Here is a 24394-nt window from a genome sequence, read left to right as displayed (position 1 = left end):
TCAATAACAACATTTAGCATGAATGAAAAGGAGCAGAAATAAGTAAAATGTGTGGTATCTGCCCCCTATCAACACAAAGTCATATACAGTTCCAGTTTATTTTAGCTGTCTGATGCTGCCGTCTTATCAATTTCAGGACATCAAAACACATAAATACTTCAAGAAAGTAATCCGCAGTGTCATATATTTGTAACATTGGTAATTTAACATTCTTCCTAAACAAAAAATGGATTCAGAAGTTTAGATTTTTCAATCAAGACTGTTACACAGACTGACTCCTTTGTATTGAGACACAGCAAAAACAATGCACTCTTATTTTGAAAATATTTGACTTTACACAGCACAGCTATTTTTTGGGATACCTTTACGTTGACATTACGTGATGTCCGTGTCAAGTGTTCGTCAATCATAATACCTAGAAACTTATTCTCATGTGTCATTTCAATTTCTTATCCATTAATAACTAATGACGCGTGAAATTATTTTCTTTTACTACAAAAAATCATACATTAAGTTGTGCTGATATTTAAGGACTATTTATTTGCATTGAACCACTTCATATTTCCCTGGAATGCTTTTTCTACAATTCTTAGGACGTCATTAAAATTTTATCCTGAATATAATAAAGTGGTGTCATCCGGAAATGGAATGCACCTAAATAACTGAGACACATTCACAATATAATTTACATACTGTATAAAAGAAAAAGTATAGGTCCTATGATCAGTCATTGAGATACTCTGTAAGGTATATTATAATTTTTAGACTTATGTTTTTAATTTCAACAAACTTCTATTTTTTAAAAAGTTCGTAACCCATCTGTGTGCCACACCTCTTATACCATATGTATATTATTTACACAACAATATCTTGTGGTCCAGCGTCTCAAACACTTTTTGAATATCGACCAAGATGCTTACTAAATCATGCGTTTTCTCTATCGCATTGGCGATTACTTCAGTTATTTCCATAAAATCCGTAGAAGTTGAATGATTCGGGCGGAACCCATATTGGCTTTTACTTAAAATCTTAAATTCGTTAAGAAATGTATTCAGTGTAATCGCAAATAACTTCTCCAGAGTTTTAGAGAAGTGCAGAAGTAATAATATTGATCTATACTTACACAATTCATATGTATTTCCTTTTCTAAAGAGTTGAATTACTTTCGCTATTTTCATGCAGTCTGGAAATATTCCTGAAGTAAATTACAAATTACACATATATGTAAGATGCTCAATAATTACATCTAAAATTTGCTTAATACATTATTAATGTCAGTTTGTACACTTTCAAGAAAAATACTGTTAACATTATCTGGAACTCTTGCATCAATGTTTACCATTTGGGATTTGTTGTGACAAGGTCAGGCCAATATTACAAAGTACATTTTAAATTTGTTTACAATTTAAGATTTATTGTAAATGTCAACGTTATTCCTCGTAAAATAATTTGGAAAATGTGTTTTTAACTAGCCATTTTGCGAGGCTGATCACTCACGTCTGTCATAAAGATATACTACTAATTAATTTCCCATGTATATTTGTAAGTATATTGTCAATGATAGTTGCAATGGGTGTAGTCACCCTTGTTGGTTTAATAATCATTGGGGATGGTCTGTGCTGTTCATGTAATTCATACATTTACTTAATGCTGTAGGGTTTCCCAGATTCATATTAAAAAAACCACACAAAATTAATGATTTGTTATTCATTTTTCAAAAATCTCACGTATTTTGTCTGTAAATGATTTGACACAAGACTCTGGTGCTCTATACACGCACAGCTGATCAAAATATTTCTACCAATTTAATTTGTTATTTCTACATTAAACATTTCCATCATATTTTTTTGCATTGTAATTTGTAAAAATCGGCTCTTTCTGGGTGGCTGACAATGCAGCTAATGAGAGCAATCCATTCTGCTGCTAAATCACTTTTAAAATGCATCCAAAAACCGCCAACAACAATTCATTTACGTTCCGTAACCTGTATAATAACCAAGCTAGAGCGACATTGTCATTGTAAGAGCGAACAGTGTGGAACTTTTTTTTAGGACAGTAAGACATCGTCTTGGGAAGGCATGCTAATGCATTAGCCATAAACCAGCTACAGCAAGAGATGAGCTAAGTTTTGCATCAGCAGCTGAATCGCTTTTGAGTTTGTAATGCACAACACAATGCGGTAGGACACCAATCTGTATTGACTGAAAAACATGAACAATCATATTACAGTATCTGTAAGGTATCAGCCCACATTTCATGTTTTCTTGTACACAGCTAGCTCTCGAAAGCGTATTTAGCTTAACATGCATGGCGTGCTGTGTGTGTGCTGTGTAGCATGATCAATATTAAAGTGATTCACAAGATGGTCCGTTTGTTCCAGCTGGCCGGGGATTTTTTTTCAAGTTGACTTTGGTTAAGCACGCCATATACAGTATGTCCGCAAAACTTTGCTCCAAGTTTCACATTTATACTCGCAAGTCATGCAGACCTTACTCTCTTGACTTCCGTCTGCTCCAACATTTTACCCTCTGTAGTTCTTGCTTTTATAAGTACCAGTCCATCCTCTGTATATTCCATTTCAAAAAGATAACGTTGGGAATAGTCGTCTTTGTTGTTTGTTACCAAGTCTGCCATAATTAGAACACTCATGTTTTCTTCCGGAAGTAAGAACACACATTTGTTGCCGGAAGTCGGAAGTGTGCTGCTGTGGAGACAGAAATAAATGCGCTGAGGAAAGACGTTTCCGTAATGCATAAAATTATGTATTGTCATATTGTCATGAGCGTGTGTGTTACGACATTATATATATTCTTGCTGTGTGTTTTAGAAGGCTTTGAATGCTACACCAGTGATTCCCATTGGCCACATTTTGCATGCGTTTTTCATCATCTTTATTCTTTCTTTAAGGCATGTGTGTGCTTGTCTCTTAATGATTGTGAACAATTAAAAAAAAAAAGTGCAGTTCCTCTTAAAACTTGTGGCGTTCAACCTTCATTCTGTATAATTGTATTGCTTTTTTCAGTTTATTTCAAACTATATTATTAATCGAATGTGTCCTACATCCATGTGTACTTTATATGTATATGCATACTGTGTATATGTGTGTGTATATATATATATATATATATATATATATATATATATATATATATATATATATATATATATATACAGTATATCCATCCATCCATCCATCCATTTTCTACCGCTTATTCCCTTTGGGGCCGTGGGGGGTACTGGTGCCTATCTCAGGCGCAATCAGGCGGAAGGCGGTGTACACCCTGGACAAGTCGCCATCTCATCCCAGGGCCAACACAGATAGACAGACAACATTCACACTCACATTCACACACTAAGGCCAATTTAGTGTTGCCAATCAACCTATCCCCAGATGCATGCCTTTGGAAGTGGGAGGAAGCCGGAGTACCCGGAGGGAACCCACGCATTCACAGGGAGGACATGCAAACTCCACACCGAAAGATCCCGAGCCCGGGATTGAACCCTGACTACTCAGGACCTTCATATTGTGAAGAGGGGTTAGTGCGTGTATATATATATATATATATATGTATACATATACATGTATATATATACATATATATATACATATATATATATATATATATATATATATATATATATATATATACATCATATGTATACACACATGTATATATATATATATATACATCATATGTATACACACATGTATATACACATATATATGTATATATATATATATATATATATATATATATATATATTTATACATACATATATATATATATATATATATACATCATATATATACATATATATATATATATATGTATGTATATGATGTACTTTCCTTGGTGTGGTTAGTTCTAAATTGACTTCATTTTGGATAACATCAACAAAACCCCTCATGATTTTTTCATCTCTTATTCAAAGGACTGTTTATATATTTGTCAAACCAAATTCCAACACTCAAAGAGGACAGAATATAGTGTGCATGTGTTGTTTTTTACAATAAGCAGCAACAATTAAATTGCATTGAACAAAGAGAACACAATCTACCCAGTCAGATTCCTAGTATTTTAAACATATTTGGCCAATAAAGCCGGTCATGATTCTGATTGTATATAAGAAAATATGTGTTATTAATAATTAATCATTTGTTTTTGACTATACATAAAACGTTTGCTTAGCCTTTTTTAAAGAAAATATATGCATCTTTTAAAATCAAAATTATGACGACGTCATATATGATGGTGTCATATTGACCCCACCCCCAGCCACATATATAGTAGCAATCCAGAGGAAACCCTGGATTTCCATTAGCTACATTTTTAGTCGTCTGGTCCGAGCCGTGTATTATAATTTAGACTGCACAAAAAAAGAGAAAACCATGTCTACTTGTCTCACACAGGGATTGTGAATGATAGGCAAAATTCCAAAGTGTAGTTCCTTTTGAATGTGAATCTGAATTCTATGTTTGTGTATTACATGTATCCATATTGTGCATTACAATTCAATCTACAGATTAAATAGGGGCACCTTATTGTGTAATTATTAGACACATGGTCATTGGTTCAGGATGCTTTTCTTGATGGTGACCATGTTTTTTTAACTGGTCTTGCTCAAACTTTACACACATGCGCTGTCAGTCCCCTTAAAGATGCAGTGTTCCCACAGAGTGCCAATATATTTGTGACGGAGGGGCCTGACTAGGGGCGTGATTAATTAATGTGACATCGTCACATAATTTGCATAATCAGGAATGATGGCCATATTTTCTTTAAAAAGGCAAAACAATTTTAAACATTCACTTAAAAACTCATTTGTTATTAGTAATTCGTATTAACACATATCTTTCTCATTATGTCGTTTTGCTGTATTTTTTTCAATTGTTGTTGCTTTTTGTAAAATGTGACACAGGCTGCACTTTGTTGAGAATTTTAGTGACTTTTTCATTAATGAAAAACGAATAGAAACACATTTAGCATCTTTTTCTGGTGTTTTTGAAGACTGTACTTGTGTTTGGATACGCTTTAATTCTTTCGCTCCATGTCCGCGACAAATGGCGAGAGTTGCAGCGAGCCTCTACTGTCTCAAAACACTCCCTGACGTCCCACTTGCTTCACGCTGATGCTCCAGCTGCATTTTCTCTTTTTTCAAAGAGTGCCACTGTCTTCTTAACATTTGCACATTGCACATTTTGTACGTCTCTGTCCGCGGGTTTATGTCAGATACATTAACGAAATGTTCACATCGCAGTTGTGCTGCCTCCACTCCAGACAATCACATGCGTTTTGCTTACGTCGTCAAAGTATCCGGTTTCGGCAGTGCTGTTTCGGTGGCCGAACTTTCGGTGCATCACTAGCCAATACTGCGTAAATAATAGGATAAATGTATATATATTCCTACAATATATTACTTAAATTTTTTTTCATGTAAAAACAACACATTTTTAAGGTGGGGCGCCTTTTATTTTGTTGTGGCGGTGTGCCAACAATCAACTATATGTATGGAAAATCCTGAGGTGTGTGCTAAATTTTGTGGTGATATCCCCTAAATTTGCAGTTAATGTTTTTTTATAGAGTACAATGTACCATGTGTGAAATGTCAAGTCAATCAAACTCATGAGTTTACACTTTGTGTTTAATAACAACGCGACCATGGAACATATTTTCACGAAAATTACAGTCAACCTGAGAGGCGGCCGCTTTCCGATAGCAGCCACAAAAAATTCCCTTGCAGAAAAATGTACTGGTATAAACCTGATCTATAGCGGCCACCCGTTTAATGTTGCCAATGGCCATTTATTTTGAATCTCAGAATATATATTTTACTCTGTATAACCAGGGCCGCATTAACTTAAGGGAGGCCAGAAGGATGAGAGGGTTGGGTGGGGGCCCCTGGGTATGAGAGGGTTCAGCCCACGTAAACACTTGCGTTAACGGGGCCCTGCGTATATTGGCCACTAATATTAAAATGTGATGCTTTCAACATGGAAAGTGTTATAATTTGAACTCAGTGGCCTAGTGGTTAGGGTGTCCGCCCTGGGATCGGTAGGTTGTGAGTTCAAACCCCGCCCGAGTCATACCAAAGACTATAAAAAAATGGGACCCATTGCCTCCCTGCTTGGCACTTAGCATCAAGGGTTGGAATTAGGGGTTAAATCAACGTTGCTGCCCACTGCTCCCCTCACTTCCCAGGGGTGATCAATGGGATGGGTCAAATGGAGAGGACAAATTTCACCACACCTCGTGTGTGCGTGACAATCATTGGTACTTTACTTTAAAATCAACTGGATTTAGTTTGTTTATGTTGTCACCTGGGGATAGGTTGATTGGTAACACTAAATGGTCCCTAGTGTGTGAATGTGAGTGTGAATGTTGTCTGTCTATCTGTGTTGGCCCTGCGATGAGGTACAAAAAGTACACTTTAATTTAGTGTTGTTTTGATATGTAATTTTAGTGACATCATGCACAAAAGTGCACTCATAGCTTGTTGTAAAATGTCTGACAATCTTGCACTTTCTGTTTTGAAATGACATGAATGTTTGTGCCACTGCTTAATAACTGTTTAATAAATACAGTTTTGGTCAATTGACTTAGTTGTGATTTCCCTCTCTGCATGAAAGTTTAAAAGTAGCATATATTAGTGCAGTATTAACAAGAATGGTTTAATGTAGACACAAAGAATCATCATACTGCTGTGATTATATGTATCAAGTGTTCATTCAAGGCTAAGGCAAAATATCGAGATATATATCGTGTATCGTGATATGCCCTAAAAATATCGAGATATTAAAAAAAGGCCATATCGCCCAGCCCTAGTTTGAAGACTCTTGACTTCTGTCGTTCTGTAGCTGTTACTGACCAGCAGCAAGTGCTGCTGCGAGCCTTCGAAGCACTCACAGGCGGTCACACTAGCATTGCTGCAACTCCAGCTGGTGTTTCAACCACCAGTGATCCGTTGATATTTACAACTTGTAGATCACTGTCCCCAGGTCTTTCTTGGACACATTAAACACATCCACATCACTGACATGTTGACTATCGACAATCGTGTGCTTCTTGCTTACGTAAGTTTGGTGTTAAAAGTGTTTTGGCCAAAAGCTAAAAAGGCAATTTTAGGTCATTTTCGGCTTAGAAATTTCAGCGCATCACTCTTTGGAAATTAGGGCTCAGTTAATATTATTTGTTTACTCTTTTTTTGTTAAACTTGCTATGATATGACTTTTTTCGTACTTTATTCATTTATATTCAACATATGAGTTTGTCATGGTAACCCACATTTTGCTGTTTCTATTGAGTGGTCGCCATGGTTTGACTGTAATAGCACAGGCAGCACGTTGGGATGCAATTTCTGACAAATGTTCACCCTTTTGTGTGCGAGGGTTCAGCTGTAGACATGTTATCTCACACAAACAAATACATAGTCATAAACAAACATTAACAAGTCTAAAGTAGTATTCCGCTCCCTTTGAATCCACAGACATGACTTCCACTTGACTCACAATGTCCGCGGAACCATATATCTGTCCATGCAACCTCAAGTCATGACACAGTGTCATCAAGGCTTAGATTCAATGCAAGGGAAGGCAGCCTTCGGTAAACACGGCTATGGGATATGACTTCTATCTGCACCTTTTGATCTTATATTCAGCTTTCCTCTAAGGCAGCAGTGTTGCTTCATAGTAATCACTCGCACTGGGATTGTACCCCACACCATTTTGTGGCCCTCCAAGTCATCCTTGCTCTTTGCTCCATACGTAGGTTTTTTTTTTAGGGGGGAGGGGGGTTATGCCACAACCTCCTTCTGACCACACATACTTCCTCTTCTCTTCCATTACGCTTTGACCAACCCCCAGCCCACACACCCGTCCCTTTTTATCGCAACTCAGTATCCCTCCATCTTTTCCTGTTTCAAGTCTCAATGAGTGAGATTGCCGTGGTTATATTTTTGCCCTGACGGTTTACAGTGTCATGTTAACATTCATGCGCATGTTTTTACACTTATCAAACAAGTTTGTCAAGCTGGAATTTAGACAGGATTACTTTTAGTAAGCTCTTTTTGTACAAGTCGTCTTGTGTCTGTAGATTTAATGCTAATGAGCTGTTTGTCTCCAACAGGGTGTCTCTTTTGTATTTCATCACTTTTTTACATACATAATGTCACGTTGCACTTGTGAAATGTAATAGAAGCATTTAAGCATATTCAGCAACGTAGCCTTAAGGATTGGGAGAGGAGGGCACACCCATTAGTGACACTAGCATAGCTATATAAAGTACATGCTAACATTGCACTCATATTTTGTTAACGACATTATGCTAGGTCAGCATGTTCGCTGAAAAAGATTAAACTTACAGTTCCCACGCCTCTTGCTGACTGACAGACAGTTGGTAGAGCTCCAGTCTTTATTTTAAGATGTGTAAAGAAGCCTTTATATTGTATATCATTATATTGTCTTTGCAGCGGTGTCTTCTGTGGGTGGTGGGCTCCTCTAGGTAGTTTTTGTGTCTTGTTCACGTTTTGCTGTTTCCATCGAGTGGTCGCCAGACAACTACTATTGACAACTACTGTTACAACTAGGGGTGTCCTGATAAAACTGTTGCATTTCCAATAGAATACCCAAATTGGAGTCTTGCGTATTTACCGATAAAGATATTGATCCGATACAATATTAGTATGAATCAGACATACTTTTACTATTTTGCGGGATGTTGTGATGAATGAATGAAGTGATAACGAGTCATACCGAAAACAAATGGTTTAAATTTTAAACCAAATTTATGATTACCGTCTGGAAAGGGAGTTAGCAGTTTTTAAGTGGAAGTGGAGTGGTATGTTTTTTTGGTGACACATATTGGCCGCACTAATTCATTAATTCAAGCTCATGACGCTGTAAGTTGAACAATGCGGACACATTTTTTTTTTACAAGATACTTTCTAATAAGTAATATGCAACTATGATTTTTTGACCCCTGTGGCTATGGACTAATGTGTTTTAGACTGCAGTGTTATTCAATTAAGAACACTTATTACAATACGTAAGTTGAGCTTGTGTGCAATTGTGTGCTTAGCTGTTGAGTAGCTGCTAGCTCCTAGTAGCACATAGCCTGCCATGTTTACTCTTGTAAATGACTTGACAAATATAACAAAATATCAACCTTATGTGCTTATTGGAGGACATTCAGATGTCAAGTAAAGAAAGCATGCTGCAGCACTGCTTGTGTTGTACTTGTATCGCAGAGTTTAGATCTAAACTGGTATTTGACTGATATCTAATATCATTATTTGATTGGGATATCCATAGATGGATTAACTTAACATCAATTTGCTGTCAGCAGATACATTTGCATCTTGTAGTATTGACACCAAGATTCTACATTTGCATAGTCGTAAAAAATGCATGATACTGAAAGCAGAAGCATAGAAAGAGAATGCAAAAAGAGGGGCACAAGTATGACTCTGAGGACAATGGCTTCTAGAAAGAGCTACACAATGGACTCATTTCACTACCATTTTGTTCCTGTCACACCACGCAGTGCATGCTGGTGTATAGTTTAAAAGTGCATGTGACTCCGATGGTGGTTATCAAGATAAAACACATTGATGTGAGAAATTAAGTTGCAAGTTGGCTTTGTTTTCCTTACATTTTGTTCCACCACACTGCGTTGGCAAGTAGTTTTCTTTTCTTCCTGCTGTTTGTTATGTAACCAGAAGAGACCGTTGGTTTTTTGGTTGTCTTTTTTAAACTTTTTTTTCTTTTTGCATGTTGAGACATTTGTGCTTCTTCTTGCCTTGTTTGTGTCCTGCAGCATTGTAAGCCTTGACTTTAGCGTGCCACGCGACTAGAAGAATGCATGGCAGTCACTTTAAGTGCTTGTTACCGCCAATCAGTCAGACTTGGACCATGTTGCTTTCAGGCAGGCACACAAAAACTGACAACTGACTGCCCTATACCTCATATTTATGTATTTTGTTAACAATAATTTTAGTCTCCTCTTATTAAAGTGCACAAGCCATTTACAGCACAAATAATTCCCCCTGACAATGAGAATATTGCAGCACAGGCAAAGCTATCAGCAAGTGATAGCATCTAACAGCAGAATATCATGGAATGGAAGTTGGATTAGAGCGTTGTCATCTGCAACGGGTTCTTATGTTTGTTTTTTTGTTTTTTTAGATTTGTCAGGGTTTTGCAGCATGTTTGGGAAGAAGAAAAAAAGGCTGGAGATTTCGGCGCCGTCAAACTTTGAACATCGGGTCCACACTGGTTTCGACCCACGCGAGCAGAAGTTCACTGGGCTGCCCCAACAATGGCAGAGCCTCCTGGCAGACACTGCCAACCGGCCAAAGCCCATGGTGGACCCCTCCTACATCACCCCCATCCAGCTGGCACCAATGAAGGTAACGTGACTCCATCGCTAAGACTTTCCTTTTGTTATGAGCCTTCTAACCCCTCCAGTTTGACCCTGACTGGCATCCACTTTGTCCCCACTAACTTGCAGTACACATAAATTATGCGGATGTTTTCCTGCGATGTCACTAATCCTGATTGTTGGACACAATTTCCCTTCAACATGTCTGCTTCACACCACTCCACTATTTTCTTAAGTAGTGTGTGGCCATCTCAGACCGCAGTATCACTGTGAAACTTGCTAATAATCATATCAAAGTACTGCTTTAAACCTGCATTAACCAAGGCCAAATCCTACAAATGTGTGAAAAGTCATACGTGTACTTAACACATGTACAGCTCTCTTTGACCACTTGTTCATTTATGAACAACTCTGTTGCATAACACGGCAGCAACACAATTAATGTTGTAATAGCAATAAGGAACTGCTTAGTCAGTATTAAGAGCACTGATGAGTTAACAACAGTTGAACATGAGTTTCACACAAACAACTGAGTCGTGCAAACAAAATTTTAAAGGGCGTGCAGGGGCAGATACAGCTGACCACTCGTAGTACTTCTAATGCAGCTATTGCCATCTCAAAATGAAATCAGAAGGTTGTCTACAACTCGGATTAAATGCCAATTTTTTTTTACCCAATTAGAGACCTTTGCAATTATTTATTGTAGACCACGCACACAGCGACTAATGGTGTATTCTTGCAGCTACTTTATAAAACATCATTGTCCATTGAAGATTGCGGCTTTACTTTTTTGCAAATTCCTTTTTTTTTCTCCAAAATATGGTCAATGTAAGTACAGTTTGGCATAAAATTAAGAATTTCAAGCATACAAATGGCAAACTGGCAAAATATAAACACTACAGTAGTATTTGCCATGAGATGAGACCAAACTAATCAAAGAACGTTGTTCAGTATCATGGCCTTTAACTAGATCAGCCTCAAGCACCATGACAATATTGGATAAAATGAGGGTAAAGGTGACTGTTAGGGTTTATTTCTTAATGGCCCTCGTAATGTTGAAACAAATAATTGTAACTTTTTTTAATGATCCATTTTTTAAAATATTCTATTTGTAATCAACTATTCATACTTTGCGATAGTGCAGTGCAATATTACAATATATATTGTTATATGGCTTAAAAATGTCTATCATATGCTATAACTCTCTGTTAATTTTGTAATTTTAGATCTGGGCTGCGTCTAGTGCAACTGCAGCAACGATGGTACTGTGTCATAACATTTTTACATCACTTGAAAGAACTTTAGGGCGAGAGCATGGATGTCATCACATGCGCTGACGGAGAATACAATTGAAGCCAAACCAACAAAACCTTAATAGGAATAGGTGCCAAAAAGAAGGAAGAAGAATGCTAATCTTCAAAACATGCTGCTAACGAGTTGTTGCTAGCGACTTGAACACATCTAATAATTTTTATCACTTGAAGACACGACAATAAGAACAGTACAAAGACTGTGTTAAAGCAACAAAGTACTAATGTTACCGCCCAACTAGGGATGTTCCGCTCAGGATTTTTATGCTGCCGATTCCAACCATCCATGAGTGAGATCGGCCGATACCAATATTGAGCACATGTATTGACCAAAACATTTTTACATTTGTGACTGATATTGACAGTTTAACAACTTCAACACAATATTTAAAGTAGTTCCTTGTTCTCTTTTATTACATACAATTGTTTGAGAGAGGATAATACAAACCACGTTTCCATATGAGTTGGGAAATTGTGTTGGATGTCAATATAAACGGAATACAATGGTTTGCAAATCATTTTCAACCCATATTCAGTTGAATATGCTACAAAGACAACATATTTGATGTTCAAACTGATAAACATTTTTTTTGCAAATAATCATTAACTTTAGAATTTGATGCCAGCAACACGTGACAAAGAAGTTGGGAAAGGTGGCAAAAAATACTGATAAAGTTGAGGAATGCTCATTAAACACTTATTTGGAACATCCCACAGGTGTGCAGGCTAATTGGGAACAGGTGGGTGCCATGATTGGGTATAAAAACCGCTTCCCAAAAAATGCTCAGTCTTTCATAAGAAAGGATGGGGCGAGGTACACCTCTTTGTCCACAACTGCGTGAGCAAATAGTCAAACAGTTTAAGAACAACGTTTCTCAAAGTGCAATTGCAAGAAATTTAGGGATTTCAACATCTACGGTCCATAATATCATCAAAAGGTTCAGAGAATCTGGAGAAATCACTCCACGTAAGTGCCTCAGATGGCACTGTATCAAAAACCGACATCAATCTCTACAGGATATCACCACATGGGCTCAGCAACAGTTCAGAAAACCACTGTCACTCAATACAGTTGGTCGCTACATCTGTAAGTGCAAGTTAAAGCTCTACTATGCAAAGCGAAAGCCATTTATCAACAACATCCAGAAAAGTCGCCGGCTTCTCTGGGCCCGAGACCATCTAAGATGGACTGATGCAAAGTGGAAAAGTGTTCTGTGGTCTGACGAGTCCACATTTCAAATTGTTTTTGGAAAAATTTGACATTGTGTCATCCGGACCAAAGGGGAAGCGAACTATCCAGACTGTTATCGAAGCAAAGTTCAAAAGCCAGCATCTGTGATGGTATGGGGCTGCATTAGTGTCCGAGGCATGGGTAACTTACACATCTGTGAAGGCACCATTAATGCTGAAAGATACATACACGTTTTGGAACAACATATGCTGCCATCTAAGCGGCGTCTTTTTCAAGAACGCCCCTGCTTATTTCAGCAAGACAATGCCAAGCCACATTCAGCACGTGTTACAACAGCGTGGCTTCGTAAAAAAAGAGTGCGGGTACTTTCTTGGCCCGCCTGCAGTGCAGACCTGTCTCCCATTGAAAATGTGTGGCGCATTATGAAGTGTAAAATACAACAGCTGAGACCCCGGACTGTTAAACGACTGAAGCTCTACGTAAAACAAGAATGGGAAAGAATTCCACTTTCAAAGCTTCAACAATTAGTTTCCTCAATTCCCAAACCTTTATTGAGTGTTGTTAAAAGAAAAGGTGATGTAACACAGTGATGAACATGCCCTTTCCCAACTACTTTGGCATGTGTTGCAGCCATGAAATTCTAAGTTAATTATTATTTACAAAAAAAATAAAGTTTATGAGTTTGAACATCAAATATCTTGACTTTGTAGTGCATTCAACTGAATATGGGTTGAAAATGATTTGCAAATCATTGCATTCTGTTTATATTTACATCTAACACAATTTCCCAGCTCATATGGAAATTGGGTTTGTATAACAACAACTATTGATGTGTCAGCATTGTTGCAGTCAGTACACTACACGTAAGAGGAGGGCGGATCCATACTATATTGTGGTATACATTATATCCTTGTCAGGATTTATATGACCTTTGTTAAGATGAATACAGCAGTGGTCCCCAACCACCGGTCCGGGGACTGGTACCTGTCAGTGACGCATTTGCTACCGGGCCGCAGAGAAACATTAAATAATTTATAAACGACTGCATTTTCTCCGATTTAATTTTTGCCTGTCCCACTGGACACACCAATTAGCTTGTTTTTCAGATGTACAATAACACTACATTTCTTATATTTGTTTTAGCTTTGTGACATTATACAATGCACATTAATGAACATATAAAATATAAATGTGAAAGATTGTAGCCAAAGGCTGATTTCCATCTGCCTCTCATTACAAAAAAAAAGCCCAGGGCTCTCACTAATTCAGCGTTATAGTGAGTTGTATTTTTCATGCACTTATTTTTGCAGTATTTATCTGGCACAAGTGGAAAGCCGGTCCCTCAAAATAATCCATCAATCCATTTACTGCCGCTTGTCCCTTTTGAGGTAGCGGGGGGTGCTGAAGCCTATCTCAGCTGCCTACATTAAACTGGCCCGTAGTGTAAAAAAGGTTGGGGACCACTGATATACAGCACTACTTTGCAGAAATTAGTTTACCACAGTCACCATTAACCAATTAAAAGCACTAACAATATCTCTTTTGGCAAGGGCTTTTAAAGCATGTGAAGACCTGAGCAGAGAATCAATAGCAGCTGATGTTAAAAATGACCTCCGTTATTTGTGGAGCAGCTGAGACTAAAACATGACTCAGCCCAATGTGCACACTGACAATTGCATTGTTTTGCACCATAGGGACACAAAAATAATTAGGTAAATGCAAGACCCGATACTGCCAACATGTTTCCATGCTGAATTTATTGCAGATTTAAAGAGCTCTTCTGGTTAACACAATTTTCCATGAATATAGTGATGTCTTTTCACACCCCTCCCATTTTTTTTGTGTGTCTTCTTGTCTCTGACCCTTCTGAGTGTCTCCTCTGTTGTGTTGTTGTTCATTGGCTCCCTGCAGTTATACATGTTACATTAAAAATAATCTGTTCAACCTCATATCAGGTTGTATTCCCACTATTAGGCATGTTCGCCATCCTCCTGCACTGTCCATGGCACACTTCCACAGGGTGATCTGTCCTCCAGGCTGGAAATGTGGGACCATAGTGTTTCTCCATTCATAGCACAGTTCTCACTCATCCTGCCAATTGATGCATAGCACCTCATCCTCCCCAAGTGTCGCTTGACTAAAAGATCAACAAGACAGTGCACATGGTAAACCATCAAGCACATTGCTTAGAAGAAACCATGGCAGGAGTCCAAAATCCCCAATCCTAAGAACAGCAATATGCCACAGGAAATATCTCTGAAGAGGGGATAACAAGAACGTTAATTCTCTTGCTCTCTTCACAGATATCTCCCAAGAAGGTCCGGCCATCCGAAACACCGTTGCCCAAAGTACGACTCCCTCTTGCCCTTTTTTAATTCCACCCTCTTCTCCCTAACCCACTGCACTCGCACTATCACACCTCACACCTCGCTACCCCCCGCCGCCGCCTTGTTACCCTATCTCTGGTCCTCCCCACCGCCTGCTGCCATGCGTTAAGGTGGAGGTGACGGCAGTGAGAGATACAGAGAATGACTCCGCATATAACATAACTACATTGCCCTGCCAACTGCGACTTCATTTCCATCTTACCTTTGTTTTATACGCATGAGTCTTACCCCCCTCCTGCATACACCCTCCCCCATTAGATGAGCTGTAGCGGAATGTTCCATCCTTTTGCCCTGATGACAATGATGCTAATCTTTAAGGTCATAACAATGAAGGTACAAAGAAACAAAGTGATAAGGTAATGTGGGATTTTGCTCCTTAGCTTAGAAATTGTTATTTGTGCTTTAATCCACATGCCTTAATTGATAATTAAATGTTTCGTCCATTTAAATAAATACCCCTTTTTCCCCTTCAGGAAAATAAGATACACTGCCTGAAAAACAGACGTTGCATCTGTAAAGCCGCAGTTTACGTCTCAATTTGAAGTGAAAATGCCGATGTGCAAAGCGTTCCTCCGATGACATTGAAAAATAATTTTGCAATAGGAAAGCAGCCAACAGCAAGGCATTCTAAAATACAGAAGAATATACAGTCGTCTCTTGCCACTTTGCGCTTCGAATTTTGCGGCTTCACTACTTCACGCTTTTTCAAAATATTTGTGTTTCAAAAAGTCATATCACAGTTGTTTATATTTCACAGACGAGCAATACAATAGCAGCATTAAATCCAAAAACAAACTATCATTTATTCATCTCAATTGTGGAAGCTTGTGTATGGAAATCAAAACACTATGAAGCATTTTTCAAACAATTAAACAAATTCTTAAAAATGATAGCTGTATCAGAGACATAGCATTTTGAACTGGAAATATATGAACTTAACTACATAAACAGAACTAACAAGAGTGGAGGAGAAGTACAGTAGCTGTGTATGTGATAAAGGACCTTCATTACAAAGTGGTAAAGAAACATGTCATTTGCTATTGATAACATTTTATAATGTATAACTGTTAAAATATGTCTCGAAAAAAACAAATGTATTGATCAGCTGTATATATTGTATAGAACACCTAAATTACACATTTAAATGTTTGACAACTGGATTGAGGCAACTTTTACAGAAATAAGTCCAAAAATAATTTTCTTATGTGCTGACTTTAATATTGATCGCTTAAACCCAACAAATGACCATTCATGACTTAATAGACATAAGGCCAAGCAGACTCACAAGTCAATCTGCCACACTTATTGATAATATTTTCATACTATGAACATGTAAGAAATAATATTAAAGTCAAGTATTACACAAGAATAAAACCAACATGAGAACAACATGTTGGTTTTAAGCATAATTGAAAATGGTGCAAAGAAGGATTACCTTCAATACTTCTTTGGTGCAATTATAAAAAAATGACAATACGAACCAAGTAGTGGAACAATGAATGACACATTTTTAAATATTGGAACCAATCCAGAACAAAAGATTCCGGAAACCGGTTCAGTTGAGGACTTATTTCACATCATGGACAGAAATGCCAACTTGATGTTTCTTAATAATGTGACAAAAGAAGGTAAAATTAAAATAATAACGAAAAACAAATTTGGGCAGCAAGGTGAAATCAGGGGTTAGCGTGTGTGCCTCGCAGTAAGAATATCCTGGGTTCGATTCCCCGGTCTTTCTGTGTGGAGTTTGCATGTTCTCCCCGTGACTGCGTTGGGTTCCCTCCGGCCACTCCGGCTTCCTCCCACTTCCAAAGACATGCACCTAGGGATAGGTTGATTGGCAACACTAAATTGACCCTAGTGTGTGAATGTGAGTGTGAATGTTGTCTGTCTATCTGTGGGGGCTCTAGCACCCCCACGACCCTGAGAGAGACAAGTGGTAGAAAATAGATGGATGGAAGAAATGCAAATCCAAGACCTTAACAAGATCTCACAAAACTGATATGAAAGCGTTAAAAAAGTTATTGAAGAAATTTTAGAACCTTTAACATACATCAGTTACCTGTTATTTTAAACAGGTTCATTTCCAGACATAATGAAAATAGCAAAAGTTGTACGATTTACAAGACGAGAGCAAACTCCAGTTTACAAATTATAGCCGGTTTCTTTACTTGCGCAATTCTCTGAGATCATTGAAGAACTATTTAAATACAGATTGGACAAATTTATAAACAAAAGTGGAACACTCACAGCGAACCAATACAGATGCATCTTATCAATGGCATTAATCAAAATAACTGAGGAATGACCAATGCAATAGATGGTGAACAGTGTGCATCTGCAGTATTTATGGATCCAACAAAAGCATTTGACACAAACAATCATATCTTAATTGATAAATGACAACAGTATGGAATCAGAGGACTTTTCTTCAACTGGGTAAGAAGATACTTAACAAACAGGAAGCAATACGTGAAGCTAGATCAGAGGTCGGCAACCCGCGGCTCCGAAGTCGCATGCGGCTCTTTGACCACTCTGATGTGGCTCAGCCGCATACTTGCCAACCCCCCGGACTTCTCCGGTAGGTTTTCAGATTTCAGTGCCTCTACCAGAAATCTCCCGGGGTAAACATTTTTAGATTTTCACCCAGACAACAAAATTGAGGGTGTGCTGTGATGACAATGCCTCCAACATCTTTTCAACATGTCGGCGCGGCAGAATTTACACCATGCTATCTGCGTGCCGGCCAGCAGGTCACATTTTGGATGCGACCTCTGCTTGAACGCGTACGTGACTGCAAAGCATACTTGCTCAACAGCCATACAGGTTACACTGAGGGTTGTGATATAAACAACTTTAACACTCTTACTAATATGCGCCACACTGTGAACCCACACCACACAAGAATGATAAACACATTTCGGGAGAACGTCCGCACTATAACACAACATACACACAACAGAACAAATACCCAGAATCCCTTGTATCCCTAACTCTTCTTGGCTACATTATACACCCCCGCTACCACCAACCCAACCGGGGGATTTGGGGGGGCGGGGTTTGGTTGTAGCCGGGTGTATAATGTAGCCCGGAAGAGTTAGGGATACATGGGATTCTGGGTGTAGTAACAGTGTTAAAGTTGTTTAAACAGCCACCCTCAGTGTGACCTATATTGCTGTTGAATAAGTATGCCTTGCAGTCACTTACGTGTGTCTGCAGAAGCCACATATAACATTTCTTTAGGCTGGCAAGCTATTTGTACAAGCTGTAGAGGGCGCTAGAGGTAGTGCCATCATTGTACCCCCTTATTATTGTTCATTGGGTGAACACCAGCGTACATTTGAGAGAATAATTACTCTGAAATTCGGGAGTCTCCTGGAAAAATTGGGAGGGTTGGCAGGTGTGATGCTGTCAAGCGGCATTCATATAAAACTTGCGGGCCGCACTAACATTACATTTTCATATTAAGGTGTGGGCCGCGTGTCTGAGACCCCTGGTTTATACATAGCACAAAGCAAAAAAACTCTGTATGCAGTGTTATTTCATTATAAATTTCAAAAGAGTTGTGTGGCTCCCATTGTTTTCTTTATTTTGTGAAACGGGTCAAAATGGCTCTTTGAGTGTTAAAGGTTGCCGACCCCTGAGCGAGATGATAATATGTGGACATGCTAAATGTATCTTGCGGAGTACCCCAGTGACCAATACTGGGACCAAAATCATTAAATCTTTATATAAATGACATTTGTTTTGTTATAAAGGACCAAAAGTTAGCACTAATTGCCGATGATACAACTGTGTTTTGTTCAAACGAGAACACACATAAGCTAATACATATAACAGAAGAAATTAACAAATTAAAAAGATGAAAAAAAAAAATATTTTTAAAATTCTTTAAAACTAAATTATTGCTATTTGGTAACAGTAGAAGAGAAAGTCAAATTCAAATAGACGGAGTAGATATTGAAAGAGTAAAATAAATCAAATTTGCGCTTGTAATTATAGATTATCAACAAAATATTCAAAATACAGCGGAAAATATTTTAATAATGAATAAAGCGAAGATATTTTTTAGGCCAAAAATCACTACACATTCTCTCCTGCTTGCTAGTGTTACCATGTTTTAGTTATTGTGTAGAAATATGGAGAAATAACTACAAAAGTACACTACAGTTACAAAAGAGATAACTTAGAGTAATAGATAATGTTGGATATAGACAACATCAAAACCCTTTATTTATTGAATACAATATATTTCAATTCAATGGTTTAATGCATTTGCAAAAAGATAAAGTCACGTACAAAGCAAACTATAACCTGCTAACGAATAATACAAAACTCCTTGGAAAAAAAAAAAAAAAAAGGAAAAATATAGAGAAAAATCAGATTCAAAACATTTGTATTCGCGATCAACACTATTAAGCTTCAGCATATCAGTATGTAGAATTTAGTTATGGAATGGATTAGGCAAACAAGTAAAACAAAATACTAATATGATCCAGTTAAGGAAACTGTTCAAACTACAAGTGTTTACAAAGAAGAAGAATTAAAATAAAAGTCTTGAACTTTATTGAAAATAAGATATTATTAATCTTATTAAGTGGATCATTAACTATTTGTAAAGATATTTTTTGTTTTTAGAATGAATTGATGTAAATTGTGTACAAATTGAGAACAGGAAGTGGACATCTGAGTTAGTAATTGCTGATGATCCTTGAGATGTTCCTACGTTTAATTGGAGTCCACCCGTTGTAATTTCAGTTAACTAGACTTGATTTGGAAAGGCACACACCTGTCTATTTATAAGGTCTCCACTTAACAGTGCATGGCAAAGTACAAACCAAGCATGGAGTCTTAGAAATTGTCTGTAGAAAATGTGTGAAGGGGGCACAGCAAAATATCTGCTGCCTTGAAGGTCCTAATGAGCACAGTAGCTTCCATCCATCCATTTTCTACCGCTTATTCCCTTTGGGGTCACGGGGGGCGCTGGTGCCTATCTCAGCTACAATCGGGCGAAAGGCGGTGTACACCCTGGACAAGTCGCCACCTCATCGCAGGGCCAACACAGATAGCTTCCATCATCTGTAAATCAAAGACGTTCGGAACAGCACACTGCCTGCCTTCAATATAGTCCCGGCACTCAGAAGTTGACTTAATGTGCATTGGTGGAGAGAAAATATGATGAATATATATTTTTTTAGACAAATCTTATTGTGGGCCAGAAACCAAAAAGGAGACATATTGCAGAAAATGACTTGTCAATACTGCAGGATCACGGCACGACAGTTGCCAATTTTCCTCCTCATGCATAAGCGCTCATGCAAAAGGTAAAGCGGGTGAACTTAATATGAAAAGAGGAAGCGGAAAGACACTTCAGGCGGAAAGCGCACATATTTTTTTTGCAGTGATAGCGCCTAAGAATAAAGTAGGTGTAGGGTGCACAAACAAAAAAATGGACTTTCCTCTTTATTGCATGTTTGGAGCAATCTCCTACACACTTTTTTTCATATTTCCCTGTCCAAATGCGACCTCAGTCGCACAGATGTCATTTCTGTTGCCAGCTGCAAGCTCATGCTGCAATATGCTTGTCTCGTTGACAGAAACACTACCCAGCAAGTATACACATATAAAAAGGATTACGATGTTCGTAGTAAAAGGGGTGGCTCCTCTGACTCCCATGCAACTCCCGTGCTTACTTTTGCGCATGCAAGGAAAAAACAAGTGTGTGATGGATACTGTCCGCTGCACCCGTGTAGAATCTTTTCTGCAACGTTTATTCACATTTAGCATGTGTGCTAGTGTGTATGTGTGTGTCATGGCTATGTACGCATGTGAGACCCTGACTGCCAAAGTGGTACCAAGTTATTTATGGCGACCCACTTGTGGCCTGATATACTTATCCCCTGGTTGCCCTGACACTTGATTGATGTATGGCTTCATCCGTGTGACAGACTGTGTGTGTGTTTGTGTGTGTGTGTGTGTGTGTGTGTGTGTGTGTGTGTGTGTGTGTGTGCGTGCGTGTGCGTGCGTGCGTGCGTGCGTGCGTGCGTGCGTGCGTGCGTGCGTGTGTGCGTGCGTGCGCGCGTGCGTTAAAGGGTAGGCCTTCACTATTTTTGACTTGCAATTTGGGGTGTGTTAGCATTTGTATCTATATATGGCGCAGTGGAAGAGTGGCCATGTGCAACCCGAGGGTCCCTGGTTCAATCCCCACCTAGTACCAACCTCGTCACGTCCATTGTGTCCTGAGCAAGACACTTCAGACTTCACCCTTGCTCCTGATGGGTGCTGGTTAGCGCCTTGCATGGCAGCTCCCTCCATCAGTGTGTGAATGTGTGTGTGAATGGGTAAATGTGGAAGTAGTGTCAAAGCGCTGTGAGTACCTTGAAGGTAGAAAAGTGCAATACAAGTACAACCCATTTATCATTATAATTTATCATGTATGTATATATATATATATATATATATATATATATATATATATATATATATATATATATATATACATATACATATATATGTGTGTGTATATATATATATATATATATACATATATATGTGTGTATATATATATATATATATATATATATACGGTATATATATATGTGTGTGTGTGTGTGTATATATATATATATATATATATATATATATATATATATATATATATCTGCAAGCAATCAGTCAGTTATATATATACATATACATACATATATATATATATATATATATATATATAAAAATATATATATATATATATATCTTAATTGGATTATCCAGAGAATAGTGCTCAATACCGTGGTAGAGCGCTATATGTATGTGTGGGAAAAATCACAAGACTACTTCATCTCTACAGAACTGTTTCATGAGGGCTTCCGTCAATCATCAGGAGATTTTTTTCCTGATTGAAGGAACCCCTCATGTAACAGTTCTGTAGAGATGAAGTAGTCTTGTGATTTTTCCCACATCCATCCATCCATCCATTTTCTACTGCTTATTCCCTTTTTTGGGGTCGCCTATCTCAGCTACAATCGGGCGGAAGGCGGGGTACACCCTGGACAAGTCACCACCTCATCGCAGGGCCAACACAGATAGACAGACAACATTCACACTCACATTCACACACTAGGGCCAATTTAGTGTTGCCAATCAACCTATCCCCAGGTGCATGTCTTTGGAAGTGGGAGGAAGCCGGAGTACCCGGAGGGAACCCACGCATTCACGGGGAGAACATGCAAACTCCACACAGAAAGATCCCGAGCCTGGATTTGAACCCAGGACTGCAGGACCTTCGTATTGTGAGGCAGACGCACTAACCCCTCTTCCACCGTGAAGCCCACATATATATATATATATATATATATATATATATATATATATATATATATATATATATATATATATATATATATATATATATATATATATATATATATATATATATGTATATGTATATATATGTGTGTGTGTGTCTGTGTAGCAGATACAGGGGTCGTTGCGGCCATCATGCTGTAATAACTGCTATTACTACCCCATGCCCTCTGGCTCGTTGGCTCATCGTTTATGCACGAGGCCTGTTAGCCTTGTTGTCAGCCTGCTCATCTCAGCTGGAGCATTAGCGTCACTTCAGGCTTCCCACTAACTCCTTACCATCCGCCAGCCCTCATCACGCAGGCTAATCCAACAGTGTAGGGATAGAAGTGTTGTTTCCATGTTTTAGAGTATGGTGATCTTGAAGAGGCATCCTGAGAGTCTGCGGCGGTGGATGAGTTCCATTCTGCAAGAAGGGCTTTTTAATGATGTTTTAAAAGTAGTATGTGTCCCTTGAGCAGCACGGTGTAGGAGGGGTCAGTGAATGTGCCTCACAATACGAAGGTCCTGGGTGTGATGCCCGTGCTCTGGGTCTTTCTGTGTGGAGTTTGCATGTTCTCCCTGTGACTGCGTGGGTTCCCTCCAGGTACTCCGGCTTCCTCCCACCTCCAAAGACATGCACCTGGGGATAGGTTGATTGGCAACACTAAATTGGCCCTAGTGTGTGAATGTGAGTGTGAATGTTGTCTGTCTATCTGTGTTGGCCCTGCGATGAGGGGGTGACTGGTCCAGGGTGTACCCCGCCTTCCGCCTGAATGCAGCTGAGATAGGCTCCAGCACCCCCCCGCAACCCTGTAAAGGACAAGCAGTAGGAAATGGATGGATGATCCAATTTGAGCACTTAAACGCTCACTTTTGAAGTTTTGGATTTTCATGATGTCATTAACAAAAAAACACAGTCCCTGGCTTCCCTTACCATGAATTGATTTACGTGGACCCCGACTTAAACAAGCTGAAAAACTTTTTCGGGTGTTATCATTTAGTGGTTAACTGTACGGAATATGTACTGAACTGTGCAATCTACTAATAAAAGTTTCAATCAATCAAAAACCCAGTACATCTTAAAACAATGTCCGGATCTCTGCAAGCAATCAGTCAGTTATAGATACACTGGAGCTGTAAGTACAATCATATTGTTTTTAGCAAGCAAATGTGCTAAGCTAGCATGGCATTGCTGTTAAAATGTGAGCGTAAGGTTAGCATGTAGCTCACGTATCTATGCTAGCATTGTTAAAGGTACAATATGGAGTAATGTAGCCAGAAATGGTACTGCAATCACGGTCAAAATTCTGTAGTCCCCTCCCACTCTCCATGACTGAGGTTGCCAGATACGCAGCTGAATCCGAATCCCACTCAAAGGAACTTCAAATGACAATCGACGAGTCCTCAAGTTTAATGTTTTTCTTGTTTATACTTCTTGTAAGATGGTTTACTAAGTAATTATGCCACATTTTACTGATGTTGATTAGCAGAATGTAATTGTAAAGTTACACAACAATATTTTCGTCCAGAGTTTGTGACAGATTGTTGGCATTACCCTGCTAAAATGTCCAGTTTGACCGCACGGACCACCATCGAAATAATGTATATAATAATATATTATATATCACATAGACATATTTTGATGACAAGACAAGGCCAACAGTAAATTACCGCCACATTTTGTTCAGCATAACTCCATGTTGCATCTAACCGGACGCACTGCATTCTCTTCCATGTACGCACATCACCATCTTTCAGTACAGAGTGCAATTTTATGAGCCAACC

At 38.5% G+C, this 24394-nt stretch overlaps 1 protein-coding gene across 3 annotated transcripts in view; it reads left to right on the top strand.

Annotated features, from left to right (window-relative positions):
- Positions 1-24394, top strand: part of pak5 (p21 protein (Cdc42/Rac)-activated kinase 5) — a 146364-nt gene that overhangs the window by 46244 nt on the left and 75726 nt on the right. For 2 of the 3 annotated variants that reach the window (XM_061901039.1, XM_061901037.1), the window contains exons 2-3: positions 10181-10404; positions 15182-15226. In XM_061901039.1, the coding sequence (XP_061757023.1) occupies positions 10201-10404; positions 15182-15226 (249 nt within the window). In that variant the 5' untranslated portion in view covers positions 10181-10200. The remainder of the gene's footprint in view (positions 1-10180; positions 10405-15181; positions 15227-24394) is intronic. The other variant, XM_061901038.1, reaches the window with a different exon arrangement.

This window comes from Nerophis ophidion, linkage group LG05 (assembly GCF_033978795.1).
Source record: "Nerophis ophidion isolate RoL-2023_Sa linkage group LG05, RoL_Noph_v1.0, whole genome shotgun sequence".
In the NCBI taxonomy this organism is placed as follows: domain Eukaryota; kingdom Metazoa; phylum Chordata; class Actinopteri; order Syngnathiformes; family Syngnathidae; genus Nerophis; species Nerophis ophidion.
Note: the sequence above shows the minus strand (reverse complement) of the source record. Positions and strands in the feature narration are given on the sequence as shown.